This window comes from Eubalaena glacialis, chromosome 19, assembly GCF_028564815.1.
Source record: "Eubalaena glacialis isolate mEubGla1 chromosome 19, mEubGla1.1.hap2.+ XY, whole genome shotgun sequence".
Classification (NCBI taxonomy): Eukaryota; Metazoa; Chordata; class Mammalia; order Artiodactyla; family Balaenidae; genus Eubalaena; species Eubalaena glacialis.
Genome location: NC_083734.1, coordinates 49,195,107 through 49,210,148, shown reverse-complemented (window position 1 = coordinate 49,210,148; position 15,042 = coordinate 49,195,107). Strand labels below are relative to the sequence as shown.

Below are 15,042 nucleotides of genomic sequence, written 5' to 3'. Positions count from 1 at the left end.
CCCTGGTGGTGCAGTGGTTAAGAATCCGCCTGCCAATGCGGGGGACACGGGTTCGAGCCCTGGTCCGGGAAGATCCCACATGCCGCGGAGCAACTAAGCACGTGCGTCACAACTGCTGAAGCCCACGTGCCTAGAGCCCGTGCTCCGCAACGAGAGAAGCCACCGCAATGAGAAGACCGCGCACCGCAGCTGCTCGCTGCAACTAGAGAAAGCCTGAGCGCAGCAACGAAGACCCAATGCAGCCAAAAATAAATAAATAAAATAAATAAATTTATTTTTAAAAATAAGGAAACCTATGCTGAGATTATGGAAATCCTGTGGCATGAGATTTTATTTTTTATTATTTATTTATTCAAAATTTGTTTTATTGAAGTATAGTTGATTTACGATGTTCTGTTAGTTTCTACTGTACAGCAGAGTGATTCAGTTATATATATATATTTTTCATATTCTTTTCCGTTATGGTTTATCACAGGATATTGAATATAGTTCCCTGTGCTATACAGTAGGATCTTGTTGTTTATAAGATTTTCTTTCCCATGAAAAAGTCAACATTCAGACCCATATTTCCTTCTTTTTTTCCGAGCATCTTATTCCTGCTAAGTGAAGCAGTCACGGCTCACTGTGTGAGGCTCATTGGTGTATGTATGTCATTAAAATGGTCCTTGCTGTTCAAAGGAGTTGTCCCATGCTAATCAGTAATGTGCGTTTCCTTGGCACTGGCATGAAAAGAATGACTCGCTTCATCAAAGGAATGGGCAGTGGCCACTGTATCATCATCATCATCAAAGAACACTTTTTTTAAACCTTTAGAACTGGGCTGGATAAATGTATTGCAGGAATTTTTTTTTTTATGGTGGCTAAGTCTGTGACCTTTGACTTTCTGTGATGTTATCCCCGCCCACTTAGATCTACAGTGAGATCTCAGGAATTTTTATCCAGAACATTTTTTAAAGACCCCACCCTGTATAATTCGCAGTGCCTTTTGGCATATTGGGTGTCTATGTAGAATCTACAAATTACCAATTTGGTGTCTCGTGCAAAAGATCCTACCCCCATGTCAGAGGAGAGTGCTGATCTCCATCTGCCCCAGCGGGACAGCTCAGCAGGGTTGAGCTCCAGGCCTCAAGTAATTGACGCTTATGTTTCTCAGAGAACGATGATTTAAAGCAGTGAAATTATAGTGTGGTGTAGTGGGCAGAGGTCCAGAAGGGGAAGCGGAGACCTTGGCTCCAGTCCTGGGTCTACAGTTTAGCTGTCTGTGGTGCCTTGGGATAGTCACTTCACCTCTCTGGACCTTGACTTCCTCCTCTGTGAACTGAGAGGTTTGGGTAAGGTGATCTTCAGTTATTTTCATCTCTGAAGTTACATATCCCAGAAGCTGTAAACAGCCCTTCCTGTTTGATCTGTGTTGTGTGGAGACATGTGGACTTCAGTGACCATCAGCTAATTGGAGAGGGGCAGGTGGTGTGGTGGGCTGGGCCAGCAGGGCAGTGGGTAATCTTCAGATGTACTTCAGACAATGAGGATTCTGGCTAGGGCAAGTCAGTCTGGCCAGGTAGCTCAACTTCAGGCATATTTCATAGTGTTTGACTTCCATTATAAAGCTCAGCAACATCTGGCAAGCATAGGTGGCAATTATGTCATAAATACAGTTGTTTGTAGATAATTTTTATTTAACTAGAGCATTTATCCACTTTCTACTCAACCCCTTCCATTCCCCTCCCCCCAAAAGAAATCTCTCACCAAGTGTAAGGAGCAAAATTGACAGTTTCAGATTAGTTGCTATTATCAGGACTGAAAAATTTGGTATCTAATTGAGTCTTTTTTTTTTCCCCTTGGGGTTTTTGTATGAAGACTTCCTAATAATAGGTTTAACTGCAGTTGAATATACATACTCAAATGGATCAAATCTGGCTTTTTGTAAGGCAGGTAGTCCCTTTATGAATTTACGGTCTAAGTCAGACCTTTATTAGTTTAGTTTGTTCATGATGCTACTCCATTGAGGTAAGTGAGCCTAATAGGTTTCTCAATTTTTACAAGGCCTGAATTGCTGCTGTTTCCCTGCAATGAAGACAACAAAATAATAGTGGCAAGACGTGCATTCTAATTCGTAACCTCGGGACTTCCCTGGTGGTCCAGTGGTTAAGACTCCATGCCTCCACTGCAGGGGTCACAGGTTCGATCCCTGGTCAGGGAACTAAGATCCCACTTGCTGCATGGTATGGCCAAAAAAAAAAAAAAAATCTCAACCACTAAATGATGGTGAAACCTTGGGTTTTAGGGTTTTTTTTATTATTATTAATTAATTAATTAATTTATTTATTTTATTTTTGGCTGTGTTGGATCTTCGTTGCTGCACACAGGCTCTCTCTAGTTGCAGCAAGTGGGAGCTACTCCTCGTTGCTGTGCACGGGCTTCTCATTGCGGTGGCTTCTCTTGTTGTGGAGCACGGGCTCTAGACCCGTGGGCTTCGGTAGTTGTGGCATACAGGCTCAGTAGTTGTGGCTCATGGGTTCTAGAGCGCAGGCTCAGTAGTTGTGGCTCACGGGCTTAGCTGCTCCGCAGTATGTGGGATCTTCCTGGACCAGGGCTCGAACCCGTGTCCCCTGCATTGGCAGGTGGATTCTTATCCACTGTGCCACCAGGGAAGTCGCTGGGTTTTAGTTTTAATATTATAAAATGCTTGAGGACCTTAGGGATGTGATGCCACCCTAAGAACAAGGGCTTGGTTCCTTGTGGTGAAGGGTCTCCTGCAGCGCCTTTCATGCCCAAGTGTATTTCCTCCTCCCTTGGTGTCGATATAAGTTGATGGCAGAGAGACCGTGAAGACAAATGAAACTGCCAGCTGCTTGAACTTAGACTCTTAGCCTGGGGCCCCAGAACCAGTTGGGGAAAGTATCTTCACCTGTTGTGAAATTAGCATACCTTTGCTCTCAGGAATAAAGTGGACTGTATGAGGAACCTTTTATCAGACCCATTAAAGGAGTAGCCTGAACCCCTGAAGAGTTGTTAACTGTCTTGGGTGGTGGTGGATTACACCACATGCAAGAATTGCCACAAATACGAGTTTAACTCTCTCAGTTGCTTAGTTTGGAAACCACACAGTGGTGTTCAGTTAGGCCCTGACCTTTACTGCATCCCAACCAGATACCTGACTCCCATCCAAAGCAAATGTCATGGTTACCTTTATTGACCTAGTATCAGGAAACACAGCAGCCGATGGGCTGGTTAGAAGGAACTCTATGGTTGATAGATTATTGCTGACCTACACACAGGTAAACAAAGCGTAACAGGATTTGGAATGATTTTGTAATAGATTGAAATCATTAAGACATAGACACAATTAAGTCTCTTAATATCACCAGTGTTTTAATTCTGTTCTTAATCTTTAGTCTACTGAATTGGGATACACCCAATGAGGTTTCTGTGTCACTCTGTACAGATGACTACACGAAGTCTCCACGTTTGGAGCGGAGTGCTTTACTCTTGGATCAGGTGTGTAAATGAGATGGGGAGTGGGGAGCAGGGTTTGGTTAGAATAAAAATCTTTGTCGTATCTGTCTAATCAGGCCTTTACCTAAGATACCTTCAAAGGAAGGCCTTTGGGAGCTGCTAGTTTAGCCTGCTGTCCTGGTCATTATGAGGCATATACTCATGTAGGCTTTATTTTTCAACAAGGGACCATTATGTAATGGGTGTGTGCTGGCATTTACTGGGTACGGATTTCAATCTTATGCTGTTTTGGTGAATTCTTGGTAGTTTTTTGGCCATCACTGAGCACAGTCTTCTACCATGTGTTCAAATGGCATTAGAATGCTTGGCAGTTTTGTGAAGCAACCAGAATTGCCAATAGCCAGGCTCTGCTGGAGTTTATAGCCTGAAATAGATAATATGGCTGCAAATAGAATTGTAGACACAGATGTCCTTTTTCTGAATGTCGTTTAGTGCCTACCAAGGGACTACGTTACATAATACTATTTTGAGGAACTTCGTGCTGAATTGCACAGGTTTCCTTTTTTTTATTTTTGGAGAGAAGCCCTTTAGGACTGGTATCCGTTATGGCACGCCAGGAAGTGTCTTACCCATACCTCTCAAAATCAGCTCACCCATCCTGTGGCTTTCAGCTGATGATAGCCAGCAGAAGGATCCAGTCTATTTGCCATTAGCCCTCACCTCTGCTTTCTTATCCATCAGAAACCACCTCCCTCACCACGTGCGCACACACACATGTGCAGTCTTACTTTCTCTCCCCTTTAAGGTCCTTTGCCATTGGTACGTCCCCCGGCAGAGAATGCCCTTCTCATCACCTCTGAGCATTATTGCTAAGGTTAATAATTATAAGCTCTGATTCCCTAGTACATTCTAATCCATTTGCAATTTATTACTCTACATTTGGTGACATGCAATTTTAATTGTTTTCAAGATTTTGCATGTCCTAAGTAGCAAAACAAAATAGCTTGGAAATCTTTCTTATGTAATCCTTCCCTCACTTGCGTACCTGTTTTAAGTCTTACCTGTGATACCATCATGTGTTTTCATCAACCAACCAAAAGTCCCTTTACTTTCGCTTTACCTCTGTGGCCCGCTGTCCAGTGGCTTCGAGCTGTGGCAGGGAGCCCCGCACCACACAAGGCAGACTGGTTGTCGGTGGCAGGCTGTAGGTTCCAGGGATTTAGGTGCACACTACGTTGTGTAAGGATATTCTATTGGAAACATGCTAATATCCATGCTAGACTTACACAAGTATGGTATTTATAGTTTGGAGGAATGGTTTTCTTAACCTTAAGTAAATAAAACTAAAGTGAGGCTTATGCAATATAACATTGCATAATCCAATGAACATTGAAGAAAGATTAGTTAAAAAAAATAAAACAAAACACCAACAACCCAAAAAACCCCAGCCCCTCAGCTAATCCTGGAAATCAGTGTGGTACTCCTAAAAGAAAAAATACATATGTCATTTTGTTATTAGCCAGATTATTGTATTCTAATATTATTATAAATGTTTTGGTCTGTTGGAGTGGAGGTAGGAAGGGGAGAAGTTTCCCGGGAAAGATTTTTATTCTAATCATTTTTACTGTTTTTACTTCTACTATGCTAGTGCTGCCATATAAATTGAGCTTTTGGAGATGGACACTTGGGTTAGACCCGATCACTTTGCACACCACCTGAGAAGTGCATGGCTCTCTCGTTCACATTGTGGGTCTTCTCTGTGTGTACACAACTTTTTTGTGGGGGTAGAACACACTAGTTTGGGAAATAGAAACGATACTGCGGTACTCATCAAGTGTAGATCACTTTGGAAAGCTAGATATGAGACACGTGTGTGCGTGGCCCACTTTTTCCCCCTGACTCTGAGATGAAAGGTCTGTGCCAAGTTTATTAATCTTACTTCTGACCCTTGTTATTAGGTAGTCCGTTAACCTGTGGGCTGGTTCTTGAAATACGCATCTGAAATTTAAGAATTGTGTTTCTTTGGAAAATGCAGCCTTTTGGAAAACCTTGATGGGGAGCACAGAGCTAGCTGCCCTGTGTTGTGAATCTTAGAGCAGCATGCAGCCTGCTTCCTGCTGTTCCTCCTCAGGTGCCAGAGGGTGGGTGCAAGGGAGCAGCCACTGCACTGATAGCCTGACAGCTGGAGCCGAACCCCGGCCTTGCTGACTCTTCTCCTCCAGCTGCTGGTGGTGAGCCACCTCTGGCCTGACCCATCCCAAGAAATAGGTGGGTTTGTGTTAGAGGCTTGTTTCATTTGTTCCTGTGCTACCTAAACACGTATCTGTCCCTTGTGTCCATAGTGCTCTTTACTGAAGACTTTTTCTAAACAAAGTTGTCTCAGAACTTGTTTTAGAAGACTTTTTTTCTTACCTGAAATACAAGCAGTTGAGGTAGTTAATGCAGGAGCAACTGACAATTAGCTGAGTTTAGAATATTAAGAGAATGAAATCGTCGGCGACTACTACCTTTTAATCATCTCTGTATGAGCAGTTGGTAGCTGCTTTCATGTCTTTGTGGGAAATGCAAAGCAAGTGGTGCATTTTATGCAGTGGTGTAGCTGCCGGACTTTGGGAAATCTTGCTTCATAATCAGAACATTGAACATGAGGATCCAGCCCCGGAATTATGTTTTCACGGGAGGGAGTTCTGGCTGAGCAGGGCGGCAGTGAGGACTGTTTTTACCACGGAATCAACATAAGTGAAATAAGCTGGTTTTACAGACACCCACTTCCCTAGCATCATCTGGTCCGAATTGCCAGGCTCCATGGTCCTCAGACGGGGCATTTCCAGAATTGTTATGTCAGGGTAACCTCGTGTGAGAGGACGTATGTGGCCAGACTTCCATGAGGACCAGTTAGCTAGTGGATGTCTCGTTTTAGGCTAGACTAGATTCCCTGCCACTACCTCTACAATGTCACTGCAATTACTTTTTAAGAAGTCACTGTCGAAGCCAGGAGTGTATAACCCACTTGTTTGAAAAATGAGTCAGATTCCAGGTAATCAACTTGAAACAGATCTGCAGGATCAGCCTATTCTTTCTGCTTTCAGGCTCTCTGGAAACTAGTTTGCATAACTCTAGGGCCTGCTGCTAATTCATCCATTGCAGGGAAGAGGGAGCACCGACAGGGTGAAGGGGATATGCAAGGTCATTATTGTGAAGCAGTGTCTTTAGATGTTTAGGTACAAATAGTTCTCAGCTGTGCTCAATATCGCACATCGCATCTAGAAGCTTATTGAAGTCACGTGAGTTATAGCAACTATATCTGAAAGCAAACATTTTCATGCTTTAAAAAACGCTGGGGGAAAAAGGCAGAAATTTTGTAATATTAATTTGCCTTGTGAGAGAATAACGCTGTTCAGAGTGGTTCGTTCTAATTTGAAAATGTCAAGAGCTTCAAAGAAGAGAAAAATCTGTCAGGTGTGATAGGGTTTGTGACGTGACTGTGGACATTGTGATTAATTCAGCGCTTTCAGTTGCTAAATTCAACTCCTAGCCAAACCTGGTCTTTATGAGATTTTTAGAAGACTGTATTAGTTATGTGATTAGTGTTTTATTTCGAGTCACCAACCAACCATAGACAATTGCTCTTCCTGTGGTTTCCAAGATGCTCAAACAAGGCAGGTGGCTTTTGTTTCCACACTAGTAGTGGAGCAGCAATGATATGTTTTAGTAACTATTGGCCCCTTTTAATATTAATATTAATATCAGTACTGTGATAAGATGTATTGGAGGCATTTAGTTAATTATAGTTGTACTGTAGGCTTTAATAACAGCAAAACTTTTCTATTCTGGACACACACTCTCTGACTGGGAGACCTCTGTGTTTCTAAACTTTTTTTTTTTTTTTTTTTAAACATCTTTATTGAAGTATAATTGCTTTACAATGGTGTGCTAGCTTCTGCTTTACAACAAAGTGAATCAGTTACACATATACATATGTTGCCATATCTTTTCCCTCTTGCATCTCCCTCCCTCCCACCCTCCCTATCCCACCCCTCTAGGTGGTCACAAAGCACCGAGCTGATCTCCCTGTGCTATGCGGCTGCTTCCCACTAGTTATCTATTTTACATTTGGTAGTGTATATATGTCCATGACACTCTCTCACCCTGTCACATCTCACCCCTCCCCCTCCCCATATCCTCAAGTCCATTCTCTAGTAGGTCTGTGTCTTTATTCCCATCTTGCCACTAGGTTCTTCATGACCTCTTTTTTTTTTTTTTTCCCTTAGATTCCATATATATGTGTTAGCATACTGTATTTGTTTTTCTCTTTCTGACTTACTTCACTCTGTATGACAGACTCTAACTCCATCCACCTCATTACAAACACCTCCATTTCATTTCTTTTTATGGCTGAGTAATATTCCATTGTATATATGTGCCACATCTTCTTTATCCATTCATCCGATGATGGACACCTAGGTTGCTTCCATGTCCTGGCTATTGTAAACAGAGCTGCAATGAATATTTTGGTACATGACTCTTTCTGAATTATGGTTTTCTCAGGGAATATGCCCAGTAGTGGGATTGCTGGGTCATATGGTAGTTCTATTTTTAGTTTTTTAAGGAACCTCCATACTGTTCTCCATAGTGGCTGTATCAATTTACATTCCCACCAACAGTGCAAGAGTGTTCCCTTTTCTCCACACCCTCTCCAGCATTTATTGTTTCTAGATTTTTTGATGATGGCCATTCTGACCGGTGTGAGATGATACCTCATTGTAGTTTTGATTTGCATTTCTCTAATGATTAATGATGTTGAGCATTCTTTCATGTGTCTGTTGGCAATCTGTATCTCTTCTTTGGAGAAATGTCTATTTAGGTCTTCTGCCCATTTTTGGATTGGGTTGTTTGTGTTTCTAAACTTTTGTCCCTTGTTTGGTGCATATCAGTGATCAAAGGTGATCAGGTTGCCTAATATCCTGAGGTGGAAAGTGCTTCTGGAACTTAGGGGCTCGCTGAAGCTCCTTTAAATCCCAGCTTGTCTTCTACCTGCTAACTTGTCCATCTCCTTTATATTTTATGAAAACTTCATTGCATATTCCATGATCATAATATAGAAAATTTAGAAAATAGAGGAGAAAAACTATGGCTTTAATTTTACAATATTTTCTTCATCTTTTTTTTTCTATAGATATATTAAAAAATAGCTGTGTGTGTGTGGGGGGGGTGTTTACGACTGTTTCAGTCTCAAGGGACAGAAACCTAGTTCCAACGAGTTTAAGAGGGGAATTGATTGCAAGGATTAGGTGTCCATGGGCCCAAGGACAGGAGCTTGGCCAGGCCTGAGGAGCAGTGGAGGCCAGGGCCCCTCTCCCAGCCTTTCAGCCATGTTTCTTCTCAGGCCTCTTCCTTCCTTCCTCCCTCCCTCCCTCCCTCCTTCTCTCTCTCTCTCTCTTTCTTCCTTCCTTCCTTCCTTTCTTTCTTTCTTTCTTTCTTTCTCTCTCTTTCTTCCCTCCCTCCCCCCCTTTCTTTCATTCTTTCTTTTTTTCTTTCTTTCCCTTCCTTCCTTCCTTCCTCCCTCTCATCCAGCTTTTTCCACATGGCGGAAAACATATCCACAGAAATCTCCCAAGTTTAATTGCTTAGTACTTCAGCCACCCAGATTGTTCAACCCAATTCTGGTGTGATTCCCAAGACCTTAAAAATGGTTGTTCCTAGGGTAACTATTTGACAGATGGAGGGGATTTCCACCTGTTGGCCCCCAGATATGCATACATCTTCCCTTTTCATTTATTCAGTCTTCCACTGCCCCCACCTAACTTAATCCAGCCACCCCACATCAAGCTGCAGACCCATTCCCCTTTCTCAGTGAGAGGCAGCCCGCCCACCCCTCCAAGTCCCATCTGGCTCCAGTCCTCAGTGATAGGGTCACTGTTCTCCAGGCCAGGTGCTCTGGGTGATGTGTGTTCCTCTGGTTCAGGTGTGAGCAGGTCCAGATGAGGCTTGTCACCATCAATACCTTGCGAACTAAAATAATTTTAAAACCCCCGAAGTAGTTGGTGTACAAGACCTTTGGATTCTGCCTAGGGCAGATGCTACCCTTGGGGCTTCCATTTTCCCAGCCAGGTTGTACTGAGACTGATTTCCTAGTTGCAAAGGTAGCGTTAAAAGCAGACTCTTCTTCTTCATCCTTGAGGCTTTCTTTGCATGGAGAGTAGACTCAGCGGGCAGGGGTAAGGCTTGCCGTTGTTTCCCTCATTCCAGGTGAGGAGCCCTGGCCCTGGGCAAAGTGGAGGGCGGGACTTCTTCCCCTCTAGGCCAGACACATGCAAGAGGTGAGAGGAAGTTCTCAGCTGCTTTGCCCCTTTGTCAGGGGGTTTCCACCTTGGAAAAGGAATGCAAGGACTGGAGTGTGTGTCCTGCCACCTCAGGCTGCCCTGGAGGGAGCCATTAATTGAACTTTCCCTTTTGAAGGATTAATTAGTGTCATCCTGGCTTTTACCAAGAGTGACCAGGTATTTTGGGATCAGGCGTCCATGCACAAGTAACCCTCCAGTCTCTATGTTTCGTGCTAAAAGCCAGCCATACTCCTATATTTTAAAAATAGCATTTGTACCAAAATTCAAACTGTCTCAGTGTAAGCAAGTTGCATTGGCCTATTTTTAATTCAAGACCTACAGGAACCAGCGGACTGGTGGGACAGTATAGTGACAAAGAAAGAGAAAATCTCATTACAAGGTGGCATTGCTGAGTGGGCCCAGACCTCAAAAGGGTGTTGTCCTAGGAAACCGTACCAGCTATCACCTGCTCATGTGTGTGTACACGCACACACACACACCCCCCCACACCCACAGCTGCTCCCATGGAAACCATGTGGATGAGTGTACAGTTCCTAGCAAAGCTAGAGGACGGGCAGGCCAAAAAAAAAAAAAAGAATCTGTCCAGTATAATTATAACCACAGTGCACATTAAATTTTGGATTCTATATTTTTCACATGATAACATATACAAGCATTTTTCTATATTGTAGATTCTTTCAAGTGCTATTTTAATAATTACATAATATTCCATTGACTTTGTCATAATTTGTTTCAGCCATTTAGAAGTTCAGGTCTTAAAAAAAATTGAGGTCGGAAAAAAAAAGAAGAAAAAGAAAAAAGAAAAAGAAAAGAAAAAAGAAAAAGAAAAAGAAAAAAAAAAAAATTGAGGTCTTTCCTGTTTTTTGTGTTTGTAAATGGGCTGTAATGTGTATCATTGTGCAAAGAGCTTTTTCCATATCCAGAGTTATTTCTTTAGAATGTAGAAGTGGAACTACAGGATCAGAAATATGAGTACTTTTATGCTTTCCAAAAAGATTGCGCTAACTTATAATTTTCATTGCCAATCAACAATGGATGAGAAAGTGAATTTCACTACCTTTGGCTATTTTCTGTAAAATATTTTTTTTAATTCATTAAGCATAAGAAGTACATTTTGATTTAACTTATATTTTGATGATAAGTAAAGAATAATTTGGATTATGTTTTTTATACGTTTTCTTTTATAACATGTCTCTCTCAAAATCTTGGTGTTTTATTATTATATAAACTCTTTATGAGTTTATGAGAACTGTTTTTCCTATTTTGCTTTAAATACTTCCCCCAAATTCCCTGCCTTTTAAAATTTCGTAAGTGCGTGTGGGTGTGTGTAGGTGTGTTGGCATTCTTCTTTATCATGGAGTCTTGCAAGATAACCAGGTTTTAGAAGATAAAATATAACCAAGAGAAGGAAGTTGGTTAGAAAGCTGAGCATACTTTCTCTGTTTCAGTGGAGGCTGGCCTTGGATTATTTCGGAATCCCCATCCCTGACATGGTAGGTCACAAGCCCGTGTGCAGGAAGGATTGCTGCTCAGATAGAATAAGGCAACCTGGTTCTAGTCCTGACCCAGCTGTTGTCTAAGATGTTGTCCCTCTTGTCAGTTCAGCAGCAAACCTTGATGGGAACTTAGGTTCGTCAGCCTCGGTTTCTTCATCTGTAAGGTGGTGGATTTTAGAAGGATAACTTTTGGGGTAAGGGAGGGGCCTGTCTGTGGTTGTACATGCCCAAGGTGAAGACTCATATTGACCACGTAGATTCTTCTACCTCTCATTGCAGATTTTTGGAAGTCCCAGCACTGTGACACTTCCTGAAACCTTGTTGTTTGTGTCAACCCTGGACGGAAGTTTGCATGCCGTCAGCAAGAGGACAGGCTCAATCAAATGGACTTTGAAAGAAGGTAATTTGGATTTAGTCCTTGGGTAACATGGACATTTGCTCAACTGCTTCCAAGGAAACATTCCAGAAAAAGAGAAAAACTGTTATACATTATTTAATAAAATTTAAAAGGATAATAGAGTCAAGGATAAGAGAGGGGTTGCACTCAAAGGGTATGTTTACAACTTGAGTTGTGATTATCCGCTAAGTGCATCAGTTGAGACAAGCTATATCTTAATTATTATTATTATTTTTTTTGCTTCTGTCTGGATTTCATGTCTAAATGGCTCTAGGCTTTTCTATTAATAGTTCTGGCTGGTTGGTCTTTAGGAAGACATGCTGCTTTAAATTTTTTTTGAGTTCTAATGATTAGAATCTTGTAATCATAATTACAAGAAGGTATCTCCTCTAACCTCAAATTACTGATTTCTTTTTATAGAGGCTGAAATAACTGAGGGCTGTAAGATTTGACATTCATCCAAGTTAGTCACTTTATTGGCTCTTTACATCAAGGGAAGTAGAAGACTAAGCTTGTCTCTCATTTAATCTACCGTGCTTCCATTTTATGATCTTGTCTTCCTGGTGATGGTTGGCAGCGTGGAGTCCCAACAGCTGGGAAATTGTATTCAATTCCCAAAGTAATCTTCCCAGATAAAAGCCAGGCAAATCCCAGGATTGGGGGCTTCAGAGTCATCTCTATTATGCAGTCCTGTCATAATTCTCCTTTGTCCCTAAATTCGGGTCTGACCGGTATGTTCTCTTTCGTCACTAATCTGTGACTCATTATTCTCCTGAGCACAACGAGTGTTTTCCCTTCATTAATAAAATGTTCCAAAACAGTATTTTACATGGAAAAATATTGGCGTATATCAGAAGGTCACACATCATCTTGTCAATTCAGCAGCAAACCTAGTTACCATCCGTAGATGCTGGCAGCTGGGGTACCACAGACTGCCCTGCCTCACCTGCTGGGCCTGCTTGGATCAGCAAGGACTTTAAGTGACAGAAAGGACCAGGTCTCTCAGGAGTGAGGGGCCACAGGAAGATGGGAGAGCCCGGTTTTGGCAGTGCCTTACGGTCTCCCAGAATATTATCTGTGCTCTTCCTCCTCATGTTTATGCAGAGTTCTTTATATTTCAGAATTTCAGATTTTGTCCAGAGATGAAAATCAACAAGTCACAAAAGGATTGAGATAAACATTTTCACTGTTAAATGTTAGGGCTGGTCCCTCAGTTTCAGTACTCCCAGGCAGGGCATTTTTGCCCCCAAGCCACTTCATTCTTCTGCTTTGCTTTTCCCTACATGTATTGTTTTAAATTGATCTCCGAGTCTTAATTTCTGCAAGTAGCCTCGGCTGTATCCAACAAAACTGTGTCCTGCCTCGTTTGTTACTTAGCCAAACATAAGAATCAATCTGGGGACTTCCCTGGTGGCGCAGTGGTTAAGACTCCTCGCTCCCAATGCAGGGAGCCCGGGTTCGATCCCTGGTCTGGGAACTAGATCCCACATGCATGCCGCAACTAAGAGTTCGCCTGCCGCAACTAAGGAGCCCTCCTGCCGCAGCTAAGACCCAATGCAACCAAATAAATAAAAAAAAATTTTTTTTTTAAATCAATCTGTTCTGTCCTGTAACTTAGAGCTTAAAGAATTTGCCTCCTTTTAAATTTAACACATGTTTAGAGAACTTAGTCTGTGAAAGATACTGTATGGGGCACAAGAAAGGAAAAGACAGCCCCTGCCCTCAAGGAGCCCACAGTCGGGAGGGAGAAATGACAAGTACATAGAACTTCAACCGGGAGCAGCCTTGCAACCGCCAAAGAGAGTGCTAGGAACTGCTGTGAGCCCGTGTCCAGCTGCGGGGGCAGGAAAGGCTCCACGCGTTGGAGCTGAGCCTTGGTGGATACATTGACTTTCAGTCGGGAGTGAGGCCTGGAAAGGAGCAAAGGAGGCACCAGGTCTGGGGTGTGGGCACTGGTCCAGTTCAGGAGGAGCTTAGGGATGGAGGTGGAGGGAGGGAGGCAGGGGGGATATTGAGCCCTGTGGTAGCTCTGAGACACTTGTACTTGAGTGAACAGGAAGTTGGGAGCCATTGAGTCGGCTGAGCAGGTGAGTGACTCAACAGGTGCTCTGCTTCCAGATTAATCCAGCAGCAGTGCATGGGATGACTAGAGACGTGAGACAGACCTGAGAAAGAGGGGCAGCGAGAAGGGAAGAGGTGGGAAGGATGAGAGGCGTGCCAGAAATAGAATCAGGAGAATCCAGCAACTGGTTAGGTAGGCAGAGCAAGGAGGAGATAAAAGACACTTAAAGGCAGAATTAGAGAAAACCGATTAAGGCCTAGTAATTTCAAGTAATGAAATTCAATTCAATGAAATTTCAATATGTTCTAAGTCTCATTGTTTTTCTGAGAATAAATTGGCTTATTTTAGCTAAATTCAGCCCTGGGTAGCCTCTCTGTCTCTATTTCTATACAAAGATTAAAGATGGTAACATATAGAGACCCTGAGTTTTCAATTTAATTTTAATCTTGCAATTATAACTGAAGATTTCAAAATTGGTATTTCTAAACCATTAATATGTAAGTAGATTATAAAGGTATCCAGATACTGTTCTAGACCCTGAGGATACAGCAAAATACTTGCCCTCATAGAGCCTTCATTCTATGGGGGGAACAGATACAGAGATAAAGTACATAGTGGTAACTGACAAAGGATTAATCTCCAAAATATACAAGCAGCTCACGCAGCTCAATATCAAAAAAACAAACGACCCAATCCAAAAATGGGCAGAAGACCTAAATAGACATTTCTCCAAAGAAGATATACAGATTGCCAATAAACACATGAAAGGATGCTGAACATCACTAATCATTAGAGAAATGCAAATCAAAACTACAATGAGGTATCACCTCATACCAGTCAGAATGACCATCATCAAGAAATCTACAAACAATAAATGCTGGAGAGGGTGTGGAGAAAAGGGAACCCTCTTGCACTGTTGGTGGGAATGTAAATTGTTACAGCCACTATGGAGAACATTATGGAGTTTCCTTAAACAACTAAAAATAGAACTACCATATGACCCAGCAATCCCACTACTGGGCATATACCCCGAGAAAATCATAATTCAAAAAGTCATGTACCACAATGTTCATTGCAGCTCTATTTACAATAGCCAGGACATGGAAGCAACCTAAGTGTCCATGGACAGATGAATGGATAAAGAAGATGTGGCGCATATAAACAATGGAATATTACTCAGCTGTAAAAAGAAACGAAATTGAGTTATTTGTAGTGAGGTGGATGGACCTAGAGTCTGTCATACAGAGCGAAGTAAGTCAGAAAGAGAAAAACAAATACTGTACGCTA

At 42.2% G+C, this 15,042-nt stretch overlaps 1 protein-coding gene across 1 annotated transcript in view; it reads left to right on the top strand.

Annotated features, from left to right (window-relative positions):
- Positions 1–15,042, top strand: part of ERN1 (endoplasmic reticulum to nucleus signaling 1) — an 82,271-nt gene that overhangs the window by 17,110 nt on the left and 50,119 nt on the right. Inside the window, exon 2 of the mRNA XM_061175718.1 lies at positions 11,576–11,696. Within this exon, the coding sequence (XP_061031701.1) occupies positions 11,576–11,696 (121 nt within the window). The remainder of the gene's footprint in view (positions 1–11,575; positions 11,697–15,042) is intronic.